We start from the raw sequence: 26,157 nt of genomic DNA, 5'->3' as shown, positions 1-26,157 counted from the left end.
TGAATGTTATGTGAGAGGAGGGTGAGACATAAATGAGGTTGGGTGAACATGGAAAATAGTGAAGGGGGGGAGTACGGAAATTTTGTGTGTGAGGACCAGACAAGCCAACTGGTTGGGGTCCGTACGTTAGAATTTCTTCTTGCACTGACCATCAAGTCAAAATAGACGAAGGATGAAACAGAAACTTGATCAAAGATCAGAAAATCAGCAAATGGAAGGTGAAATGTGTCTTACAGAGAAATAAAAAATAAAGAAAAATCTCACAAGCCTAAAATAAAGAAAAATCTCACAAGCCTTAACATAAAGCAAAGGATAAAGAAGATGAACATAGCACATTATTCCAAGAAACAGTTCAGCTTATTTATTTTGCTCAACCCTAAGGTACAAAAGTATTAATAACCCACAAGCGAATATAACGTTCCTACGACTTTCAACATACAACACATCATTACTATGAGAAAACACATTGTATACACCCGTTGTATGCCGAAACTTCTTTCACAGGTACATCAACATTTAAATGGGCACTAAAAATAAAAAAAGGGCCTTTGGGGACGATCAAAACGCGTCGCAAAAGCATCATAAAGCGTCACAATAGCCCATTTTACGACAGGCTTGCGACGGCCAATAACGCGTCGCATCAAAGTGGTGTCGTAAATGTTTGGTCGATTATATGCGACGCTTTGAGCACGTCACAAGTACTATTTACTACAGGCTTGCGATGGCTACCTACACGTCGCAAATAAGTGGCCTCGGGTTTAAAAAAAAAAAAAAATTGGGCATCAAATAGGACACCACAATGACATTATTTTAACAACTTCACTAAAATTATTTTATGTGAAATTTACTACAGGTTCCAAACTAAAATGAATTATGTAAATTTGTATAAACTACATACGAATTGTTATTAATAATGAACCATAAATTAGGTAAATTATAATACAATGTATTATTATCATATGGAGTACCAACAAAAGTATGAAAGCAACACTGCACTTGTACTTAAAGTTAGTTGAATGGTCGTATCTGTGACATCCCACATCATCCAGGAGAGTGATCCTTATATGCATATTCCCATCCCTACCTAGTACGAGGCATTTTGGGAGCTCACTGGCTTCGGGTTATATCGAAACTCCGACGTTAAGCGAGTAGCGCACGAAAGCACTCCTATGATGGGTGACCCATTAGGAAATTCTCATGTGAATTCCCAGAAACAAAACTGTGAGGGTGTGCTAGGGGCCCAAAACGGACAATATCGTGCTACAGTGGAGTCGGGCCCAGAAAGTGGTCCCGCCCGGGCCCGGATATGACAATTTGATATCAGAACCTAACCCTAGCCGCTTGTGTGCCGACGAGGACGTCGGGCCCCTAAAAGGGGTGAATTGTGACATCCCACATTGCCCATGGGAGTGATCCTTATGGTATTGTTTGGTATGCAGACGGGACAGGACGGGACGGGACAAGACGGAACGGAACTGAGCGGGAGCAAAGATGTCTTCGAATGGAAACAAGGAGGAAGAAGAAGACAGAAAGGTTATAATTTTATGTTCCACGGATGTGGAACGAGTCGTTTCAGGGAGGTGAGGTGGAACGAAAATTCAACTAAAACTCGTCCCGTGGAACAGCTCGTTCCACCCATTTTAAGCGCACCAAACGTGGGACGGAACGCTTTGTCCCACTCTGTTCCATCCCGTCCCATGTACCAAACGGTACCTATATGTATATTCTCATCCCTACCTAGCACAAGGCTTTTTGAAAGCTCACTAAATTGTCACATCCCGGCCCGAGCAGGACCACTTCTCGGGCCCGACTTTACCGTAGCACGATATTGTCCGCTTTGAGCCCCAACACACCCTCACAGTTTTGTTTCTAAGAACTCACACGAGAACTTTCCAATGGATCACACATCATGGAAATGCTCTCGCGCGCTACTCGTTTAACTTCGGAGTTCTGATATAACCAAAAGCCAGTGAGCTTCCAAAAGGCCTCGTGCTAGGTAGGAATGAGAATATACATATAACGATCACTTCCCTGAATGATGTGGGATGTCACAGTATCGATTATAGTATTATACACCAATGGCATCATTTAGTCCTTATCTAGAACTTGCAACAAGTGACATTTTTTAAACAGATTGCGAAGCTCTTGACATATATGAACACACAGCACTAGAAACAGATTGCAAAGCTCCTAAGACATATGAACACAACACTAGAAACAGATTGCAAAGCTCCTGAAACATATGAACACATAGCATAAGTAAAATTATACATGACCAACTTGTAAGGGAGACAAAGTTGACACTCATATCACCTTTGAATATTTCAGCTTTCCATGGAATTCATTGTAATCTCCCTCTTTAAGTGCCCTCAAACAACTGAATTTTTACAAGAGGAACACACAACATTTTCGAAGATACTTAAACACTAACATATATGACGATTTCTTCACTTATACGGGACATTCCTATTGCAAATAGTATATCAGATATATCAGGAAAATTGGTACTTGTAGAATTAAACTAGCAAGAAAAATGGCTAACCAGAATGTCAAACATGTCCATTGCATACAAATCCTAATGATTTGAGAGCTCAACTTTCATTACCATCACCACAACACAAGAAAAAAAACATATCCAAATATAAGAATATTCATATGTTTTGAATATAATTTATCTTTGGGACCTTGGACGGTACTATACACAGAGACATCCTCGAAGCAGTGTGATTAACAAAACTCTCCACCATACCCTGAATGAATTGGAAACCTAGTTGAAATTACACATTTCATCCAACTCTGTGACCAAAAATTGATCATATTTTCACAATGAAGAAAAGAGCATTCTACCCAAGCACTAACTAAATGAATTCAATTTCCCCCAAACTTCTTTCTGGTCCAAATGTTCTAACTGTTCAAAATCAATTTTCCTAATCCCAACAGCAGTACACTAACATTTACCCTATTTTGCCGTTCTACCCAACTTAAGGACAACTAGTTTTCTCAATATAATCAAACTAATGCACTGATTGAAAGAAGTACAATCGCAAACAGATTTATACTAGCAAATTTCAGTTCCATAATAATCAAATTCTATCACATATTTTCATAATTTAAATACTAAAATAGAAGATAATTGGTAAAATTAATACCTTGCAAATAGAAAATTCTCAAATTCCACTGCCCAGCATGATCTCCCAATTTCGCAGCTTTCTGATACAAAGCAATGACCTTCTCCTTCAAACCCCTCCCCAGTATATGAGCCTGGTGTCCACCATAGCCATGGGGGACCTAGAAGCCGCACCCCTCAGAAACGCGTCGAGCGCCTTGTTCATATTCGGACTGACTCATCCGCAACCGTGCTTGAACCGCTTCCTCCACCGCATGTACATCATCACCTGCCTCAGCTGCTGCAGCGCCTCGCACGAAGCCTTGCACACCAACAACGGCGCTCAGGCTCGGATGGCTGAGCGTCGGCCCGATTCAGCAAGCATAAAAATCAATTCAAAAAGAAAACCCTAAAAATTACTTAACTTACTGAATCAGACAAGAGGGAAGATGGTTGTAGTGTCTTACAAAATCTCCGATTGTGCTCCGGGATCTCCAATTTTGCTAAAAAGTTTCCGATGATTCCCCCAAAATCTCTTATTGGATAGATTAGGCCTCTTATTTTTCGGTCGAATAGGAAAGTGGAAAAGGTGCAGAGAGAGAAGGATGATTCTAGAGAATGAAAATGAAGCCGCGTTGGATTGTTTTCATCGAAAAATAAAGCGCCAAATCGAAAAATTAAAAAATTTAGGCGTTATATTTTATTCTATCGTTTAGGGTGTCACAAACTTTTCTCAACGTCGTTTATAATGTTATTTGAAACATTATTTGCGACGTTACTTATACAAGAGTCGGAAATACTTTTGAGCTAACATTTAGCGTTCAAATTTTCTTTTGTTTGCGATGGCCATGTTATCTGTCGCAAAAAAAGTGCCGCAGAAGGGCCTTTTTCTTGTAGCACCAAAGTGGAGAACCCTCTTCCAAGATGGTCTGTTGCTAATGTCATCCCACCAAGCAGAGACATGCTTTCTGTCCCTAATCATATACTCCTTCCCCATATGAGCCCCCAAGTAGTAAGTGAATGGAAGGTGGCTAAGATCAGCAAGGCTGAAGAAATCACCGGCCAAGTACTTGCTCTTCGACAGCCGCTCCTCGTAAATATCCAGCACTTTTCCCAGCTTTTCCTCACTTTCTTGAATGATCTTGGAGTCTGAAGGAAAACCCAAAACTGAGGCAAACAGAATATGAAGGACCAAGTTGTAGATTAGTGGGTGCAAGTTGTGTGCTTCAACTTCCAGCCATTGCTTCCCACCAAATTAGTCCCTTGTGATTTGTATTTTTCTGCGTAGTATCTTATGATTGCACGTGATTCTACAAATCAAAGACGATTTAATCAAAAAACTGGTAAAATTTTCATAGAGACGGACCAGCGGGTTTCTATCTCAAAAGATGTAGTGGAGTCACTAATATGTGTTGTATTTTATTTTGTCAGGTTTTCGATGTCCGACTTTACATTCTTAAACAAGAACTTGTTAAATAATTGATGTAAAGAAGTCAATGAACAAGTGTATTGTAAAGCAAAATTTTATAACTAACTTGCTTCACAAACGTTCCAATGGCAATCTGATGCTTGATACAGTTTCAAATGAAGAACTGAAGTAAACCACAAAAGGGAAATCTCAAAAGATGATAAATCTTTGCGGCTGAGATGGTTAAGAGCGTTCACCTTTGCAAATGAGATCCCGAGTTTCATTTCCCTACCACTGTCGCTTGTATCACAGATATAAAACAATAAAAAAAAATCATGAGCTAGCAAGAAAGCAGAGTATACCATATAAAGTATAATCCCCATCTTGAATGAGAGGAACTGATCCAAATGGCTGCATTTAAAGAAAATATAATTTTCAGAGTGTTTAAGAGTAAAACAATCACAAACAATTGGATTAAATGGTGATTAATTTGCTAACCTGTAATTTAAGGAAATCAGGGTGTCTGTGCTCTCCCTTGAGGAGATCAATGGGGACTGTCTCAAAGTCCACCTCTTTCTCTACAAGGCATACCGGCACACGCTTTGGGGAGGCGTACAGAAGGCCATACACCTTCACCACCATTGTTGTGATATTTCAATGTAAAAACCAAAGAATTTGGATCAAAGTCTGCAAACTCCAGTTTCTGGTTCTTTACTTCCTGTATAGATATAAGTAAAATTCTCTCACCTCTTAGTTTTTCTTCCTTCTTATTTAAATGGTTACAATTAAATCACGTTAATATTTTGTGTTAATTTTTTAATAACTAAAAGAAGACAAAAAAATAATTTATAAAAGAATGGAAAATAAGGGGATGGAATAGAAGGAGTGAGAATTCTACTCCATAAATATAAAGCGTGATGTGATGCTAATGTCACGCCAACAATTGGAGTGGAAGGTAGGTGGGGGTGTTTACATCACATGCATACATCCATCCATTTGTAGGTTCCCAAAGGTGGAAAAAGAACCGGAAGACTGGGGTGCTCACATCACATGCATACATCAATCCATTTGTAGGTTCCTAAAGGTAGAGCAGGAAACCAAGAGAAATTTTTTATTATGATCAAAATACGAGTGGTGTGCCACATATTTTTATATAAGTGATGAAAATTTTTATTTTTTAAGTTATTAACATTTTAATACACATATCATAATATTTGTATAGTAACACGTAATGTATTATTCATATTTCAATCACACTAAAAAATTTGACGGGGGTGCACACGTAATGTTGCTTTCACCAACGTTCCTCTTACAATGACTTCTCGCATCATATTTTTTACGTGACAATACTGCGAGGCAAACATATACACTCGTTGCATTCACCAAACTGGAGAACCTTCTTCCAAGATGGTCTGCTGCTAATATCATCCCACCAAGCAGAGACATGCTTTCTGTCCCTTATCATATACTCCTTCCCCATACTATTTGCCAAGTAGTGGGTGAACGGAAGGTGGCTAAGATCAGCAAGGCTGAAAAAATCACCGGCCAAGTACTTGCTCTTCGACAGCCTCTCCTCGTAAATGTCCAACACCTTGCCGACCTTCTCTTCACTCTCCTGGATTATCTTCGGGTCTGAAGAAATTCCCATCGCCGATGCAAACAAAATGTGCGTGACTATGTTGTCGAGTGGCTGGTGATAGTTGCTTGCTTCAACCTCTAGCCACTGTTCCACAAGACCTCTTTCCTCCATCGTCTTTCCTAATAACTCAGTCCCTTGGGACTTATATTTTTCTGCGTAGTACCTTATGATTGCACGTGATTCTGCAAATCAAATTTGAACGGTTATATCAAAGAACTTGCTAGATCATTACATTTATGCAGGAAATAAAAAGGAGAACAAGATTTTCATAAAACAATTTGCACAAAAGAGTACAGGTAGCATATATTCAAGCAATAAATGAGAAGTAAGAAAGAGCATGGACTGCAATAAGAACTTATGAAGGACAAACTTAAAATGCAATTATGAGCCAAAGAGTCAGGATAAAAGGAGTAGAGGATGACGTACGTAGAAAGACTTGGAAAGAAAATTTGAGAAAATATATGGGATACTTAGAACTAACGAAAGACTTTACACAAAACTGAGCACAATGACGTTTTAGTATTCAATAAAATTGACCCCACTTAATGAGATAAGACTTTATTGTTGTATGTTGTGATTAGTAATCAAGCTTTTTAGATTAAACAAAAGTAAATTTATAAAACATAATTACTGGGGTGAATACTACATAACCCTGGCAATGCAGTTATCTGGTCTAAAGCACAATCACCTTCAACTTACATCTCAAACAAAGAAAACCCAATCCACAAATTAATATTTATCATCTGCAAGTAAGGAAGGAAAAAATTAAAATTAAAACCGGCATACCAAATAATGTATAATCTCCATCTTGTATGACAGGAACTTGTCCAAAGGGCTACAATAATCAAAGGCAAAGCAATGCAGACAAGATCAATATATACTCCGAAAAAGATTATGGTAGGCAAATAACAACTAACAATTGATTGAATAGCTAACGCTAACCTGTAATTTGAGAAACTCAGGATTTCTTTGTTCACCCTTGAATATATCCATGGGGATGGTCTCAAAATCAATCTCCTTCTCAACAAGGCACACTAGCACACGCTTCGGCGAAGGGTATACAGGGCCATACACCTTTACCACCATTGCAAATGTTGTTGAAAATTGCTAAACCGAGAATTTCGTCTGTGCAGAAAGGACTTTGGTGTCCAGTTCTTATATAGACTCTCCAGTTCTTTAGTGGAAGACACTGTATCCCATTTGCTTTGATAAACAATCAGCTCATCAAAAAGGGAAGTATAAAACAATAATTAAGGAGAAAAGACAGAGAAATTAGTCAATTACCAAAGGTAGGTGGCTACTAAGGTAGTGGCTATGATGGTGGCTGGTAGTAGATTTTTCAATGTGTCAGAAACAATATCTGATACATCAAGTATTATAATATAAGTAGTTTAAATTTTTTTAAAGTATCCAATCACTTATATTGTATTATGACACTTGAGGTACCTAATCGCTTTTTCAGCGTACTGAAAAATCTCTCCCCTTAAATGTGCTCTTATTTGAAATTATGCTTGACTAGGAAATGCCAATCGTTAAAGTCTAATATCATATTATAGGAACACCGAAATATGCCTTCAACTAGGATTATAATAAAAACCGAATGATGCCCCTAAGACAGCCTTGCTTAAAAAAAAAGGTGTAGTATAGGGCCCCCACAGGACCAATGTGTCCAAAATCTCCAGAAAATATGCCTTCAACTAGAATTATAATAAAAACCCAATTATGCTCCTAAGACAACCTTATTTATTTTATTTTTTTAACAAACAATATTTATTTAAACTAAAATGTGAGAAAGTTGACTAAGCTTCTCTAAACAGCTTTAGTAAAAAAAAATTAAAATTACAAAATAAATTGAAAAAATGTTTGAAATTAGGTGCATAAACTAGTATTAGGGGTGATTCAGTATGGGATACCGAACCGAAATCTTAGTCCCGATTCCCAAACCAAAACTTTTGGGATTCTCAATTTCAAGACCTATCCCAAACCAAATTTTCGGGAATCCCGATATAGTTTTGGTATTTTCGGGACAATGGGAATCCCGAAATATTTTTGAGCTTTTCGGCTTTTCAGCTATAATAACTTGGTTGTGGCTGTGCAGTGTGCAGAATAGCAAATCTGCACTGCATATCTTGGCAGTGCAGTGATCAAAATTTGGCTGGGCTATAACTTGGTTGTGCCTGTGGAGTGTGCAGAATAGCAAATCTGCACTGCATATCTTGGATGTGCACTGCATATCATATCTTGGCTGTGCAGTGAAGTGATCATCAAAATAAATTAACAATCTGCTGCCTATTCTACACTACCAATTTGCCTATTCTACTACAAATACATGCAACAAAAATAAATTAACAAATCCAAAAACAGAGTTTACTAGGTTCCTTCAGAATTTCTTCTACAACTGACATAATTTGAGTCAAAGAAGCGGGATATGAACTTATAGCTGACATGTGTGCAAGTGTTCCCATGAGTGAGGATCTATGCATGTGTAAACAGTTTAAAAGCACAGATAATGTCATGCTCTGATGACCATTCCAGCAGCATTACGTTATGAGCAAAATTTCTTTTACCTTGTAAACATAACGAACCGTTCAAATCAAGGTTTCTTTTCTTGTTCTAAATAGTAAAAGAAATCATGATTTCACACTAGGAAGGATAAATCTTACACAATTCATATTGGAGATGCATTCGCATAGCCTATAAGAATATATACATAACCATAATTGGTTGAAAAGAACGAATGGGGTACCTCGCTAAAATCCATATAAATGAATTCAAGTAGACAATCAAGATAATTGATTTCTATAAAGAGAAACCATCAAAGCTCACAACTAACTGGTAGAAGACAAGGATCCTAAACACGATAAAAAGAAGGAAAACATTTTACAAGGAACAAAGAAACAAAAGTAAAAAAGCTCTGATTGCAGAAGGCATTTTAGAAAACACTAGTCATAGTGCCCGCGCGTTGCTGCGGGTGTTATAAGTGTATAAAACATGTAAAAAGTTGGACATTAAACTACAAAATAATGAGCAAAATTAGTGTTTTCAATATCTAAGTCTCTGCCAAAATGATCTTGGATCTTCAGCTCATGCTGTAAACCTGGGTACTAAAACAATGTAAATTATTGAAACAATGACAATAAATAATGTCACCTGAATTTCATCTAGGTTTGATCTAGATTTGAACTACATGCTAATGATCTAAATGAAAGAAGGTAATGGTAACAGTAGAAATTGGTTTGAATTTCTGATGTTTAATTTTTTAGACCACTATGCCTATTATATTTGTAGTAAGGAATGAACATTCACATATAACAGAAGGTTCAGGTTTTATCAAGACATTTCAACACAGTTAACTATCTATGCAGAGCTTTTAAATTAGTTTCCAAAAAGAAAAGTAACGCCTCATTTTGAATTTTATCATCTAAATCTTACCCTCAAGCAATTTTATAGTGATCCCTTGCAAAAGAAAACGGCAAACAAAGAAAAAAAAACAAACGATGAGCAATAAAACTCACAGACCACAATACACAAAATTCCCTATAACATAAATTGATAAAGCATTTTACCCAATCCAATTGAATTCCTAATCACAACACATAAGATAAACTAATAAACCATTTTATCAAACTAACCATTTAATTTTAAACATTTAAAACCAAAGAGAACCAAACGCGCATATTTGGAAAAAAAAAAAAAATGGAGTGTTTTGAGTATCTAAACCTCACCCTCATCACTTATAAAATGTAGTGGTCCCAATGGAAAGAGAACTTGCAAAACGGCATCCCAGCACAAACACAACATATTAAACAAACATATGAAGACAAAAAAAATTTTAAAAACCAACAATGAACGATAAAATTCAAATGACATAAAAATTAGTAATAAAAGTTATGAAAAAACAGACACCACTTGAGACCAAAGGGCTTGATGCCAACGACGACCCCAAAGGCAAGCAAAATCCCAAACCAATCAAGAAAAAATTAAGAGTCCATTCCTCTGTCATATTCTTTTCCCCTGTTTAGCTACCCCTAATCCCAAATGTGTCTTCGATGTTCTTTGTCCCGTTTTTCTCTCACCCTAATATCTCACCTGCAAAATCTTAACGCTACTACTTTCCCCGACCAGCAAACCCTCAACACCCTATAATGCTATGTTCTTCCAAATCTAAAACAAAAAAATGCACGCATAAACACAATAGAAATTTACGAAAACCCACAACGCAACCTAACTAAAAATCGAACAGATCAAAAGTTTCACCCAAAAGAAAACAACCCCCCCCCCCCACCAATCTCTCTTATCAAATGAATACTCCAAAAGCAATTCAATGGTTGATAACAACCCATTTAAAATTGAATCCAAAAAAAATTAAAAGCTTCTAAGATTTAAAATTGAACAAAACACAATCCATACATCATAACAAAAACTGCACACTTAAACATGCTAGAAATTCACCAATACCCACAGTACTGACCAAGATCCACAAAATCAGCCAAAAGATACAAAATACGAAAAAAAAGCTAAATCTGGAAAAGGAAAAAAAAGAAGGGGGTTGCAAATCGAAGAAGCTGAAAAGAAAAGGAAAAAGGGCGTTAAGGGAGTAGCCAAACAGCTTCGAAAGCAATTCAATAGTTGATAACAACACATTTAAATTGAACCCAAGAAGCTTCTACCATTTAAAATTCAACAAACACAATCTATACAGTTGGAAAAAAAAACAGTACTAGATGCGAGATTAGAAGAACTCTCCAAAAACAAAAAACGATTCCATCCAACAAAAGATTCAGGAAAAAGAATAAAAATGATATACCTTGTTGATAAAGAGCTTGCAAAGCTGCAGATAAAAACTGGAAAATTCGAGCAGCAACTTTTGCTGCAACTAAAAATCAAAGCAGATCAGAAAAGTACACCAAAAGCTTGAAAAAAATTAAATCACACACAATCAGAAAAATAGAAACTTCACCAGTAAACGTTTGATCGTATCCTTAACTTTTCCTAAAATCAAAAATCAAAACACATCAGAGAACCACGCATAAACCATGAAAAAAAAAATATTAAAATCCCATGTGGCAAGAAAACCAAATAATCACCAAAGAACTTTAGATCGCATATCACACAATAATGTTATTGTTAACATCCTCTTCGGTTCTATAAAATCAGAAAAAGAAAATTTGCACAGAAAACCCATTTTGATATTCATATTTAATTATAAACTCACATCATGTGGCATTTTTCAGATGCAGGAAAAAAGAAGAACAAATGAATTCCCACGAATGTAACTCTTAAAAAATAAAAAAATTAATTCTACAACAAAACCCAAAGGCAAGCAACCAAAGTTTCTCACCTTAAGCACAAATGTCTTCCAAAGCTGCAAACAAAAGTTCCAGAAAAATAAAAACCTGAACCCCTGAAATTCAAAAGAAAACCTGATTATACATCCACATGCAAAACCCGATGGCACAAAAAAAAATGAAAAAAAAAAACTAAAAATGAGAAGAGAAACAATTTCAACAGAAAATCCATTTACAAACCGAAAATCCATTTGTCAAGACCCATAACACAACCTAACTAAAAAACTCACGGATTAAAAGTTTCTCCCCAAAAACCCCATCTTTGTCATCAAACGAAAACTCCGAAAGCAACAACCCATTTAAAATTGAACCCAAACAAAATTAAAAGCTTCTAACATCTAAAATTGAACAGAACACAATCCATACAGTTGCATAAAAAAGTTGTAGATGCAAGATTAGAAGAACTCACCACAAAACTATCCACTTTGAGACCAACAAAGGCAAAGAGAGGAGAGAGCAGACGGCTACAAAAGAAGAGAAGCAAAAGAAAAGGAAAAAAAATGGACCAAAAGCAGTGAAGAGGAATCACTGCAGAAAGTAGGAAACAAAAGGAACCAGACAAAAATGTTGAAGGGCAAAGTTGAAATAACCAAAAAGAAGCAAGGTTAAAAAGGGAAGCACACAACCCTAGAACAGTGCCACCCGAGTTTGGGTTTTAGTATATATAAAATTTAAGTCAGGCTCTCTCCCCCCCTATAACCTCTCATTTCCTCTATAACCTTTCCGTCGATTCAAAATCCCTAATTCCAAAAGCCCTAATTCAGAAACTCTAATTTCAGAAATTCCTAATTCAAAAACCCAAATTCAAAATGCCTACTCGAATTTGTAATCAAACAAGTTGTATGAACTTTGGTTAAGTTTATTGCAGGAATTTCTTACCTTTTGCAGTGAAGAGGAGTGCGGACTGAAACCGAGAGCTCAATTTAGGAGCCAAATTCGGGTGGTATGGACAATGAGTGAAGGCGCGATTCAGGTGAGGAGTGAGGACTGAGAGGAATGAGGAGTGGTATGGGTAGATTCGGGATTCAGGCGACGGATGTGGGATGAGAGACAAATCGGCCAGGAGAGTGGTAAGGTTCCGTTCAGAAGATACCGAGGTGAGGTGAGGTGAGGTTTGAGTCTGAGGTGAGGTGAATGTCGAGAGACCGAGAGAGAGAGTTGACACTAGGTTTGATAACTTTGATTTATATGCAACGGTTGAGATTAAATCTCAACATAATCCAACGCCTATTAAAATTCTAAATATATATTTAAATTTTAAATAATATATATTTTTTTGGTTCGGTTTGGGATTACCGAAATCTCAAAAACTTGAGACCGATTCTCGTACCAAAATTTCAGGATCGGTTCAGTATTGGGTACCAAAATTTTCGAGAATTTCAATTTGGGATTTTTTTGATTTGGTTTCAGGAATTTTTCGGTTCGGTTTGAGATTTTTGAGAATTTTTCCCAACCCTAAGTGTTATCACTACCAAAGTGATCATCCACCCACCTTTCAATATTTTTTTTCCCTAGTACAACTATGAACAAAATGTTATTGTCTGCACAAACGTTATTGTTTACTTCGGCCGACGGTCACATGTTATTACATCCACTTATGCTAACATTTGTATCTTTTTATTGATTCCAATGACATATTAATCACATTATCTATCACCACTATAGCACATGAATTAATAATATTATATGGCTTTCAATGAGGCGAATAATCTTGTGTGGTGATGTGGTGATATGCGCTGCTGACTTTTGAACCAAGCAACTTAAGCCAAAGAAGGAGCCCTCTCGGCCTTGGGTTATGCAAATCCTATGAAGTTCTAGATCTTCTGTACTAGGTTCGGCAATATCAACTATATTTATGAGAATATAGGTCTGCCTAATTGAAATCGACATAGATACTCAAAAGAGATGAGTGTCTTAACTGGGAAATGGTTCGGCTGTCTACGTGCCGAACTCTAAATGAAACTTGGGAGTAGTTAATCATAGAGCGCTTCACTTTACCAAAAAAGCTGATGAAGTGATCTCTTTCGGCGAAAGAATCAAAAACTCTTTGTCTGCTAAGACTTAATAAAGCAAAGGATAAAGAAGATAGCACATTATTCCAACAAGCACTATTATTTATTTTACCCAACCCCAAGGTACAAAGGTTATTATAAACTGCAAAAGCGAATACAACGCTCCTCTCACAATAACATCTCACACAACACATCATTACTACTTCAAAACACATTGTGTACACCCGTTGTACGCCAAAACTTCTTACATAGGTACATCAACGTTAAAATGGGGCACCAAGCTGGAAGACTCTTTTCCATGATGGTCTGTTGCTACTGTCATCCCACCAAGCAGAGACATACTTTCTATCCCTTATCATATACTCCTTCCCCATATTAGCCACCAAGTAGTGAGTGAATGGAAGGTGGCTAAGATCAGCAAGGCTGAAGAAATCACCGGCCAAGTACTTGCTCTTCGACAGCTGCTCCTTGTAAATGTCTAGCACTTTTCCCAGCTTTTCCTCGCTCTCTTGAATGATCTTGGGGTCTGAAGGAAAACCCAAAACTGAGGCAAATAGAATGTGAAGCACCAAGTTGTTGATTGGTGGGTGGAAGTTTTATGCTTCAACTTCCAGCCATTGTTCCACAAGCCGTCTTTCCTCAACTGCAGTTCCCAGCAAATTAGTCCCTTGTGACTTGTATTTTTCTGCGTAATATCTTATGATTGCGCGGGATTCTGCGATCAATGACGATTTTATCAAACTGGAAAGATTTCATAGAGACAGACCAACGAGGTTCTATCTCAAAAGACCTTGGTGCTATTAGTAGTGGAATTACTAACCATGTGTTGTATTTTATTTTTTTAGGTTTCCAATGTCCAACTTTACATTCTTAAACAAGAACTTGTTAAATCATTGGTGTTAAGAAACCAGTGAGCAAGTGTATTGTCAAACAAAATTTAATAACTAGCTTCACAAACATTCCTATGGCAATCTGATGCTCTATACAGTTTCAAATGAAGAATTGAGTAAACCCACAAAAGGGGAATCTTAAAAGATGATAAATTTTGTCCCGCTTAGTTGGTTAAAAGCATTCACCTTTACAACTAAGATCCCAGAGTTTGATTTCTGATTTCCCTACCACTATCACTTGTAACACAAACACAAAACAATAAAAAAAAAAATCATGAGCTAGCAAGAAAGTAGAGCATACCATATAGAGTATAATTCCCATCTTGAATGAGAGGAATTGATCCAAATGGCTGCATTTAAAGAAAATATAATTTTCAGAGTGTTTAAGTGTAAGACAATCACAAACAACTGGATTAAGAGGTGATTAATTAGCTAACCTGTAATTTGAGGAAGTCGGGGTGTTTGTGCTCTCCCTTGAGGAGATTAATGGGGACTGTCTCAGAGTCCACCTCGTTCTCAACAAGGCATACCAGCACACGCTTTGGGGAGGCGTACAGAGGGCCATACACCTTCACCATCATTCTTGTGATATTCTGCAAACTCCAGCTTCTGGTTCTTCACTTATTATCATATAGACTAGCAGATGAGCACACACTCTGTGTGTATGAACAATCGTCCACCTCCTCCCACGTTCGCTTTAAGCGCAACCGCTTCAATTCATTCAAACTATCCAAAAAACATCATGATTTCACTTATATGTATGAAAAAATGATGGTGAGACAATTCCTTTTAATAAGTGCATATTTTTCATCTTATGTAAATATTTCAATATAAAATTACTATTTTGCTCTATTTATGTAAATATTGTGTATCAAAAGTGAGGGCAAAATAGAAAAAAAAAAAAAAAAGTTTAAAGATACCAAATTACTATTTTACCCTCCTCATGTCATCATTGTGTATTAAAAAATAAGGACAAAATCGAAAGAAAATGGGACAAAAATTTGACAAGCCTTCTTCTCTTAACATAATAGAATAGATAAGGCGTGACGTGGTACTAATGACACGCCACCAATTGGAGTCGAGACTTGAGGGTAGGTGGGACAGCTCACATCACATACATACATCCATCCATTTGTAGCTTCCTAAAGGTGGCAGGGGAATGACAATTATGTACAATATATGTGGCGTACAATGAAATGGAGGCCATGACAAAAACGAGAAAAAAGGAGACAACTGTGATGAGAAAGCATGTGAAATGCATTAAAGTGGAAATCCATCTGCCCTCTTTTGTATTCATATGATCCAACCAAACAGCTTTCCTCCTTATAGGCAGCCATGAGAGATAATTACATGCACGGTGTATCTTCGATTACACAACAGAATCTTCAGACCCCTTCTCGTCATACGTCAGACCAGAAGGGAGGCTACAAGTTTGGCTTAGTAAATAAGATGTGCCTTGTTGCAGAAACGTATAAGATATGTTGGAAAATATCAATATTTAGGATTACTTTAATGTTTGGTTTTTTTGGGCTTAGCCCTTTAACATTAAGATTTCGGTTTCTTAACCTTTAAGGTTAGGGCTAGTTTGTTATAAATAGATCGAAATAAGTTTGTCATGATGTAATCTCTTGTGATTTTGTAGCCGTTTCGGCATTCTTGTTTATTCTTATTAATAATATTCTTATTATTTTGTAATATTGTTAGTAGTGCACTCTGATATTCAACTCAATTTCTTTTCTTTTGATTCAACAACTGTTATTCATGAAATTTAATCTAAAATCACCTCAGCCAAAGTAGACATTAAATACCGATGGGTCAAATGATCATAGACGGAAATTCCAAGTTCAAATCACTCCTAGAAATCCATTCTACGTTTGCTCGATTTATTAGAAAGAAGTTCGTGAAACAAGTGCCAGTTCGGGAATAGGATATCCCTAAAGACAAACCATCCTATGCCCAAATTGGCAGAGTCCTCAATAAGCCACCAACTTTATAAAACGCTCCCAAATTCAGCTTAAGTGATAGGCATTCATGATCCATAAATCGATTGAAATCATTAGTTACGCATCCAGCAAAAATGCTTTATTATGTGTTGAAGCAATTTACAAGGGAACCGGATCCCCTCCTGAGCTTAGGAGGATGAGCCTCCTGAGCAGAGGATCCGAGCCCTTGAAATTTCATCCAATGACTGCAATTATTAGAACTTTTAGAGGAGCTCCTAACTTTTAGAGACCCCTTATTTGTAACCGTTATATCAAATTTTAATAACCCGTATAATTTGCCTAGGAAGCTTAGCCTCCCAAGCTCAAGAGGGGATCCAATTCCATTTACAAGGGGCAAATTACACTATTCCTACCAGTACTTTCAATTATTTATTTTGACCAGGCCCCATAATCGGTGAATTCAACGTTCATCTTACAATAACTCCTCAAATCATATTCTTAACATGACAATATTAAGTGACAGACATTGTATACACTCGTTACATGCAACAAGTTCTTCGAATACCTTAAAACGGAGCACCAAACTGGAGAACCTTCTTCCAAGATGGTCGGCTGCTAATATCATCCCACCAAGCAAAGACATGCTTTTTGTCCCTTATCATATACTCCTTCCCCATACTATTTGCCAAGTAGTGGGTGAACGGAAGGTGGCTAAGATCAGCAAGGCTGAAAAAATCACCGGCCAAGTACTTGCTCTTCGACAGCCTCTCCTCTCCTCGTAAATGCCCAACACCTTCCCAAGCTTCTCTTCACTGTCCTGAATTATCTTCGGGTCTGAAGGAAATCCTAACACCGAGGCAAACAAAATGTCGATCACTAATTTGTCGTGTGGCGGGTGATAGTTGCTTGCTTCAACCTCTAGCCACTGTTCCACAATGCCTCTTTCCTCAATCGTCTTTCCAAGTAAATCCCTTGTGAGCTGTATTTTTCTGCGTAGTACCTTATGATTGCGTGTGATTCTGCCGACCAAATTTGACCGGTTTTATCACAAATGTTAGATCATTATATTTATGCAGAAAAGAAAAAGGAGAATAAGGCTTTCATCAAACAATTTGCACAAAATTTCTTGCTGCACAAACATTCAAATGTTTATTTGATGCTTCACACATATTTAAAATCAAGTCCAAATTTTATATATCAGGATGCAAATTTTTTCTTTATAATGTCAGTTGCTAATTCTTTAGTTTCTAATTGGGTTGCTATCTCTGTTCGGAGATAAGTTTTTTTTTTTTTTTATGCAGCGTAGCAAATTTAACTTTGCTACCCAAATGATAGCTGCTTTGGAGATACTCTTATTTGAACTTATGCTTGACTGGCGAAAGCCAATTGTAGAGGTCTAGCATCATATTATAGGAACATCCCCACCCACCCCCAAGGACCAAGGTGCCCTAAATCTCCATAAAATATGTCTTCAACTAGGATTATAATAAAAACCGAATGATGCTCCTAAGACAGCCTTATTATAAAAGAATGAGTTGAAAAATGTTTGAAATTAGTTGCATAAACTTGAAAATTACATCAAATTTCTTGGAATTGTGGCATCTTTGTACATATAAAGAACTATTATGTTGACAAATATCTTAAAGCATGTCGTAATGCTTAATTATCTTTTGATACTGTCAAACTAGTATTCTAATGTAAGAAAAGAAACTTCTCTCTTTCAATAGAGATTTTCTCTTACAATCATGTTTTTTAATTTCAATGGTATGCCTGGACCAATTAATAATTGTTACGTGTTTACAAAATGAAACCGTCCAATAAATCTTTAATATGTGATGAAATGGTTGCAAGAGAGAATCGCTCTTTCCATTGATATAGTCTGTTAACACCCAAACCATATTAACGAGCAATTAGTTTTGTCATGTGCCAAGAAGTTAAAGTCCCACATCGGAAAATTAAGAACCTCACAGAATTTTGAGAGAAATTTCCAATACCTCTGTACACATTATAAGCAGTTCAGTATGCTGCCATAGCATGACTATGTTGACACAGTAATAAAACTTTCCAGAATCCACTTCATTGGCTTTTTGATGCAAAAGCCAATTACCAATTTCACCATGTATCCAACAAACTTCAAATCTAGGGTTTTTCTAAAGAGCTCATTTTTCTCACCACAACAAGTATCTTGTGGAGCAAGCAACAAAATGGGATAACACCACCACTGTCATCAGAACGAAACCACTGATTTCGGCTGCGATGAAGATTGCAACTGAGAAAGGGCTGTATCGCTCTCATCATTCTCGTCAAAAACAATCGGCTTCCCCTCAATATTTTTTCTGCAAAACCAAATAGAGTTCATTGTCAGATTTTCTGCCAAGGAAAATCAATGCTTCTTTAGCACTGAAGAACATTGTGAAAACAGATTGCAATGCCTACCTCTGAGAGATGAAACTCTCTTCGGACAATGCCTTTTCCAATCTTTCTTCAAATGGAGTTGCGTGCCAACTCACTTTCTGATCCTGCAAATTCAAAATCTACCTTCACACACTGCTTTAAAGATCGAAGGCTGAAAAAAGAAGTAGAAGGCAGTCAAACAAACCTCCTTGTATTTATTTGTTGAGTTTGGAATTCCGTTCCCATCCCACCACTTGGGTGAGACACGAGTAGGCTTATCTTCGTTCCAGTGAGTAGCAACAAGTCCAATGATAGGCCTGTCCCCAGGAGTTCTTCCAAAATGACGAGTTTGGCTGGGAACATAACCAAACTGATTGTTGTTATCTTGAGTTACTGGCTTCAACCAGGTGCACAAACTTGATTCCACATTGACCTCTTGTCCAGATGAAATTTGTTTCGCCCGCTCTTTTGATATAGGAGTTGCATTTCCCCAGTGGTTAAGAGATTCTCTTTGCTCAACAGAAAGTCCATGTGAGTTAGGATCTTCGTCTTTCAGTACATTCTGTTGAGAGATGCCGTCTCCAGGGTTTTGCACTGAATACACGTACTGGGACCTGATTCGAGCCTTTCCATTTGGAAAGTTTTCCGGGTTTGCAGGGAAAACGGTTCCTGGTGTCTGCATCTCATCAGAAAGGGTTAGTGGGGTTGGATAAACTGAAGGCTTTGATATGCTCTGTTTTCCTGGAGTTTCACATACTTTGAAACTCTGGTTATAATTTTCGGATGAAGAACCTCTGGAGGAATTTGTATCATTATTGCAATCAAAGCGAACAGCCTTGCTTCTGAACTGGACATCTGGAGTTGTAATATTCTCAGTCCGATTAGTATGACTCTTGACTGTTGAATCAGTACCTATTCCGCTGCCTCCAGAAGAGCTGATTGTGGTCCTACCATTATTCTGTTGGTTCGATACAAAACTATAGATACAAAATGAAATTGGGAAAATGTCAGTTATATTTACTTGTATTAAATAGTTCCTCAAAGTCCAGGCAGCAGACCAACAAAAAAAAAGACCAATTTTTCTCTCCTAAAAAAGAATGAGATGGCCAAAAAAACTTCATTGCTAATACTAGTACAGAGTGAAATTCTGGTTTAGCAAACCTCCCATCCCATCTATAAGCTGCAAATGTACTAATGCTCAAGCATTCAAAACAGTTATAAGTAGAACCTGCTAGGCGTTTGCTCAGAAGGACCTGAACCCTTTCCCCACTCTTCATTGAACTTCATAGGCGTAGGGGGCTGATCTGGTTGATCCAACTCTTGCTGAAGATTTTTAATGGATGTGTTTGGAAGCTGTGAGTTGAATTTTGGAGGCTCTGAATCTCTATCACGATGGGGTGAGCCATTCAACCTTGAAGACACTTTACGAATTTCAGCTGGTGTTTCAGCTATGGTGCCACAAGCTTTAAGAAACTTGGCCTGCAGAATAAGGTGCAGTGCATAGGTAAAAGCATTATCTTTTTAGCAGTACGCAAAATTCATATAACTAAAGACTTAATCTAGAAATGTATCCAAAACAGTGTAACCTAGAAACAATGACATTACTTAAACATACTGCACAAGACGGGAGTCAAAGCTCCACTGACTTCCACAAGTTCTAACTTCTGAAGCAACACTTTGGAACTGAAGCGTGTCGCTCCAATTAAACACCATGTACTGGAAAACAAAGTCTTTGTTTCAGAGTATAAATTGGAGTACATGATAACCATGTAGCCTTATTTCACTTCAAGCGATTGAGATAAGGACGGTAAGGTTATAACATTTGAAACCACCTAGAAAATTGATTGGCAAAAATGGGCATTTGAATTATGTAATTTCTGAGCATTACGCATAGAAAATAATTTAATCTGAACTGTTATACTTAATATATTACCTACATTGAACTTTGAATCCGCTAGCTCACAAGGGAAAACGTACCTCATTCCTGCGCTCCTTGTCAATTTGTGGAGACACATAAGAAGCACTTTCCCTATCTTTGATTGGAGAACCTTCTTTCTCTTTGAGAGTTATATACAAATCAGACCAGAAAAAGTAAGATCAGCAACGAGATATATAGATTCAGATCGAATAAATTAGTTTATGTGCATGGACTAAAGATAATCTACCTTCAGCTAAAAATAGAGAAGACAAACGGTTTTGAGATATCACAACTTCCTGATAAAATAAAGGAAACAGAAAAACAACAAATCAGTGTAAAATTATACATAACCCACTAATCTACTGTTTGGCAGCTGAGAAAATGCAATTGAAATAACGATAAGCAACATTTCATTGTTGGGTTATTGATTTGGGGAAAATAGAGGGCGCAAAAGCTGAATCAGGAGGTGGGAAATGGAAAGATGGAGGAAGAGATGAGAGGAGGAAGTGATTGAAGTGGCAGGATAAATTTACACAGGGATAAAGGAAAAAGAGAACCACCATATAGGGTGGAAAATCCATCACCACTATGGATGGAAGAGCCATAAAAGTTGGAAAAAGGAGAGGTGCCGCCGCATAGGGCAGCGGAAAAACCAGAACGAGTTCAGGGCTTTTTAGAAGAGAGCTTTTTTTTTTGGATTCCAATTTCAATGATACCGGCAGCACCCAGATCAAAATTGAAACTACCAGAAATCTAAAATCTTTAATCTTAGGCTAAATTCAAGATCAAGATTAGTACTTTAACACTCAATTGACTCTAATTTCTCCAATTTTCACAGAAACACTGGTAATTCGCAGCAGAGTAAAAATGGCCCCTGAAAAGAAAAACATTTTCCCGGACTTTCTCGGGAACCAAACGGAAACCTTACCGTCTGGGGGTTACGAGAGGACTGAGAAACAAGGTGAGGCCGAGAGCGAAGGTGGCGATCGTCCTTGACCCGAAAGCAACCGAAGAAGCAGCCCATTACTCGCGAAATCGACCTGTCAAGAAACCTCAACGCGTATCTGCACAGATGCCCTATTCCGCGCTTCAACAGCGAGCATAACATCGATTTCGTAAAATAAATGGGGAAAAAAAAGGGAGAATCCAAAACCCTAGCTTGTTCTTGGTTTTTCTTTTTTAGGTGAATTATTGATTCAGGAGAGAGAGAGAGAGAGAGAGAGAGAGAGAGAGAGGGAGAGAGGGAGACGAATTGGAGTTGATGGGTCGTTTTTGAATTTTGAACAAACAAAACGAGGGAAACGGATACGCCTCGCCAGACGGGGTGCGTTTTGGGTGTGAAGGTACTCGATCGAGTGCGAGGTACAATGTACTCGCTCTGTGGACGTGAAACGTGGAGCGAGTTGTGATGATTTTGTAATAATGTTAAAGTATTGGGGCTTAAATGGAAATAAGCTTATGGGGGAAGCGCGAGTATTTGTTGGATATGGAAGTGAAGGGTGTAGGGAATTAAGGATGCTTAAGTAAGAATGTCTGTGATTAGAGGTTTAATTGTTTGGACATATAACGTCTATCTATGTATCTCTGTACAAATTGTCGTTACTATTTTCCTTCTTCTGTTTTAATAACTAGATACATAGCACTTACTACGGTACTGATATTCTTCTTCATTTGTAAGTGTGAAATCTTAGACTTGATTCTCATCAAATGCGAATTTGAACCACATTATTATTAGCTCATTCTGATACTAAGTCCACTCTCTCTCTTTTAGTGTAGATAATCATTTATAATAACAATAATAATAGGGAATTGTTATTGGCATTCCAAAATTCTCATTCTACACTCCAAACTTTCTATATTTAGAAAGAAAAATACACTTGTGAGAAGTGTAGAATGAAAATTTTGGAATACCAATAACACTTCCCATATAATTAGATTCATCAAATATAGAGTAATAAGTGGATCTGGATCGTCCAATATGTACAAATAAAATATGAAAATATTCACAAATAAAACTAATTACAAATAGGTTGAAAAAATTGAGCTGTTATTGAATTTAGTCGAAGTTTCTTTAATTTTTAACTTTAGTTCAATTTCTCAATTTTTTTTTTCATTTTTACTCAAAATTTTAATTTGAATATTTAAATATAAAAATCAAACCACTTTCATGAAAAATAGTTAAAAGAAAATTTATATGTTATTATGTATAATTCCTATGTCACAAATTGATAAAATACAATTAACATGTGATAAATGTATCTACAAAATTAAATAAAAATTATCTAGCTATCACCATTTGTGATTACAAATTTTTCATTAAAAAGAGAATATGAGGGAGACCGAATTGACAATAAATATATAAAGTGGATTGTATCTTGGTTAGTATGTTATTCATTTTTTATTTGTTTGCTTATGTTGAGAGTGTGAATCTCACATCAAGAAAAGAAAGATTGTGCACGGACTTATAAGTAGTTGGACTACTTCTCATATTGCCAATTAGTTTTATGATAGAATCTTAACTTTCTTCAGTTTAAAATGTGATACTCTCTATATCTAATACGAGAATTTGAACTTAAATTTAAGGGAGGAACACAACACACCGTCCTGACTAATTGGCCTAATTAAACCACACTTGTAGTAGGCTACCAATTGTTGATTGTTTCAACAAAAGTAAAGCTAGCCCCATGGTTTTCTTACCCCTTTTCATGATGTGTAATATGGTGCACTATGCAAGTGCGAAGTAGCTGTGTAGGGTGGCATGTCATACAAACAAAGGACATGAAAAGCAAAGGTTACCACAATACATACTAAAAGTTACTTTCTTTCAAGTCATTGGGTCTGAGATCACGAGGGAGACCTAATTATCCAAAGTTCTAAACTATGACATGTTGAAGCCAAGTTGTCCATTGCACCATTAGCTTAGTGAAGACGAGGTTTTCTCTTCTGGGCACATGTGTGCATCAAGTGCGCATGCACCAAACACAATCAAATCCCATCCTTCCATTTTCATAGCTTAAAAACGAGCGGATGTGATGAGTCTGGTCCGCTCATGCAGTGGCTAAGCGAAGATTTCATGTGTGAGAAGGTTTCTCACATACATAGGTAATTTGAATTCAGAACGTGAGAGATTTGAGTAATTTGCATAAAAATTGATAGACCCTAAATTCAACAAAGAGAACTAAAAACATTACACAAACCCATAAACTCAAATATGAGGTAAAGAGTAAGCAAGAAATTTTAAAAATATAAGTTAAAGCCAAAGAAAAGTTGATAGAATGACGAATGGAAGGGAAGATTGCACCGTTTTAAGAGGGATTGAGAGAAAAATGAGGTATGGCTTGGAACAGAAAATAATTTAGATTGAGAACACACTTGAATTTTAAGAAAATTAATTAGACTGATACGTAGTAGTAAAATCTTTGTAGTAAGAAGAATAAAAAGAGAATAAATATGAATCATTCTGGCCCCTTAGTGGCTCACGCACAAACCATGCACATGGCGCTATGCTTGGGGGAGAAAATGTATAATGAGGGCAGTACAATTAATTGAGTAATTGGGTCCACAAAGGTGTTTTAGCTCATTCTTGAAGAATGGTCCTAGGCCGAACTATACTACGAAACTTGGGCCTAATGAAGTCTTGTTTTTCGTTTTCATTTTTTCCAGACTGTTTTTAATGTAATCCAATTTAGGGAGAGGATTGAATTAGGACGTAACAAAGCGAGCACATTACCTGCCCTTTTGACCTTTTTATATCAGATCTTCTAGGTTCTAGTTGTCAAATTTTCGAAACTAGTGAGCTATATATACGGATGTGACTTTTCAAATAACCCACGTGATAATTTGAAGACTAAAAGTTGTTGATTCAAAACTTTGTTCCAACTTACTGCACAAAATTTGGTATTATTTTAACTATATATCTCATCATGTGACCTTCATTTTTTATTATTTCATTTTAATATACCTTCACAAAGACATGTTTGAATAATCTGAAAAGCAAAAAAAAACATTTGAAGAGTGGGATAGAGACTTTTCAAGATTTCATGTGTGAGAATGTTTTTCACATATATATAAGTAATTTGAATTCAGAACCTAAGAAATTTGAGTAATTTGCATAAAAATTGATAGACCCTAAATTCAACAAAGAGAACCAAACACAATACACAAACCTAGAAACTCAAATATGAGGTAAAGAGTAAGCAAGAAAATTTTAAAATATAAATTAAAGCCAAGGAAAAGTTGATAGAACAACAAGTGGAAGGGAAGATTGCACCGCATTAAGAGGGATGGAGAGAAAAATGCGGTCTGGCTTGGAACAGAAAAGAGTTTAGATTGAGAACACACTTGAATTTTAAGGATATTAGACTAATATGCATCAATAAAATCTGTATAGTAAAAAGAAGAAATAAGAAGAAGAATAAAACAGAAACCATTTTGATCCCTTAATAGCTCTGCCACTGCACTTATGTGCAAACCATGCATATGGCGCTATGCTTGGGGGGAGAAAATCTATAGTGAGGATAGTACATGATAACTGAGTTATTAGGTACACAAAGGTGTTTTAGCTCGGTCTTGAAGAATGGTCCTAGGCCGAACTATACTATGAAACTTGGGCTAATAAAGTCTTGTTTTTCGTTTTCATTTTTTCCAGACTATATTTTCAATGTAGTCCAATTTGGGGAGAGCATTGACTTAGGACTAAACAAAGCGAGCAAATTGCCTGACCTTTTGAACTTTTTTATATCAGGTATAATAGGCTCTTGTTGTCAAATTTTCAAAACTAATGAGCTATATTTACGGCCTATATAGTTATGTTGTCGTCAGAATAGTGTAAATTTCATCATTTTTATTGAAAGAAATTATTAACATCCAAATTTGAATATGTGCAAGTGTGAAGTCAAAAATAATCATAAGGCGACACGTGAATTTTTGGATAGAAGATGACAAAATTACCCTTGAGGCATACCAAGATTCCTACGCACGAGTAGCAGACAATCATCCCTCAACCAAATCAAAAGTGTCCAAAATAAGTAACAGTTCAAAATCCATCTCATCAGAGCAACTCCACCGTTGGAGTTTGCTCGGGGGACAGTGGACCAAATAGGGCTCCATAGCCCGACAGTAGTCCTTCAGCGTTGGGAGCCCGAGGTGGACCTGACGCAGGGCTGACGTCAGCTTGGCGTCAGTCACAATTTTAAATTTTTTCTGTTAGGCGTGTGGGGGCGCATCAGCAGACAAGTTTCAGACCCTAGGGGCCCGTGGTGTAGTCGGCCTCAGTTACTGTTGGGAAGCAACGTGGCTTCCCACAGTCCGTTAGATCTCAACGGCTCTTTAAAATGGACCGTCAGATATGCAACGGTAATAAAAAAAATTCTGATTTAATATCAACCGTTCAATCTGAGATTGATGGTTGATATTAATTTGCTTTATAAATAAAAAAATAAAAGAAAAAATAGTTTTAAAATTAAGAAAATTTACCGTTGTGACACGTGGCACAATCTG

General features: G+C 36.9%; 2 protein-coding genes, 1 long non-coding RNA gene and 2 pseudogenes across 18 annotated transcripts; all 5 read right to left on the bottom strand.

Annotated features, from left to right (window-relative positions):
* Window positions 1–2,490: 2,490 nt before the first annotated feature.
* Window positions 2,491–4,499, bottom strand: LOC103937947. Of its 2 annotated transcripts, XR_665859.3 has the most exons (3): window positions 3,574–3,768; window positions 3,150–3,463; window positions 2,491–2,750 (listed from the first exon to the last, which is right to left on the bottom strand). It is a non-coding gene; the product is annotated as an uncharacterized LOC103937947 (long non-coding RNA). The 2 variants fall into 2 exon arrangements; XR_007256024.1 differs by having other exon boundaries at window positions 2,491–3,463; window positions 3,574–4,499.
* Window positions 4,500–5,687: 1,188 nt separating this feature from the next.
* On the bottom strand, window positions 5,688–12,058 carry LOC103947413 (glutathione S-transferase F9-like). Of its 14 annotated transcripts, none has more exons than XM_048578388.1 (7): window positions 11,911–12,058; window positions 11,495–11,557; window positions 11,114–11,145; window positions 10,961–11,029; window positions 7,096–7,356; window positions 6,940–6,988; window positions 5,688–6,335 (listed from the first exon to the last, which is right to left on the bottom strand). In XM_048578388.1, the coding sequence occupies exons 5-7, from the start codon at window positions 7,237–7,239 to the stop codon at window positions 5,851–5,853; spliced, it is 678 nt and encodes a 225-aa protein (XP_048434345.1). In that variant the 5' UTR covers window positions 7,240–7,356; window positions 10,961–11,029; window positions 11,114–11,145; window positions 11,495–11,557; window positions 11,911–12,058; the 3' UTR covers window positions 5,688–5,850. The 14 variants fall into 14 exon arrangements, with proteins under 14 accessions (XP_048434345.1, XP_048434347.1, XP_048434348.1 ...); XM_048578390.1 differs by having other exon boundaries at window positions 7,096–7,342; XM_048578391.1 differs by having other exon boundaries at window positions 10,961–11,023.
* Window positions 12,059–13,594: 1,536 nt separating this feature from the next.
* Window positions 13,595–15,199, bottom strand: LOC103947411 (annotated as a pseudogene).
* A 1,575-nt stretch (window positions 15,200–16,774) lies between these two features.
* On the bottom strand, window positions 16,775–18,465 carry LOC103947512 (annotated as a pseudogene).
* LOC103947410 (protein JASON) lies at window positions 18,302–21,900 on the bottom strand. 2 transcript variants are annotated; one of them, XM_009358322.2, is made up of 8 exons: window positions 21,587–21,900; window positions 20,906–20,954; window positions 20,718–20,797; window positions 19,969–20,219; window positions 19,498–19,717; window positions 18,946–19,416; window positions 18,783–18,865; window positions 18,302–18,682 (listed from the first exon to the last, which is right to left on the bottom strand). In XM_009358322.2, exons 1-8 carry the CDS (start codon window positions 21,764–21,766, stop codon window positions 18,574–18,576), a joined length of 1,443 nt encoding a protein of 480 aa, XP_009356597.2. In that variant the 5' UTR covers window positions 21,767–21,900; the 3' UTR covers window positions 18,302–18,573. The 2 variants fall into 2 exon arrangements, with proteins under 2 accessions (XP_009356597.2, XP_009356595.2); XM_009358320.2 differs by having other exon boundaries at window positions 18,946–19,717; window positions 21,587–21,899.
* Window positions 21,901–26,157: the final 4,257 nt, after the last annotated feature.

This window comes from the organism of the source record quoted next, unplaced genomic scaffold (genome assembly GCF_019419815.1).
Source record: "Pyrus x bretschneideri cultivar Hongxiangsu unplaced genomic scaffold, Pyrus_bretschneideri_v1 Contig12, whole genome shotgun sequence".
Taxonomy (NCBI): Eukaryota; Viridiplantae; Streptophyta; class Magnoliopsida; order Rosales; family Rosaceae; genus Pyrus; species Pyrus x bretschneideri.
This window is presented reverse-complemented; position numbering and strand designations above follow the sequence as displayed.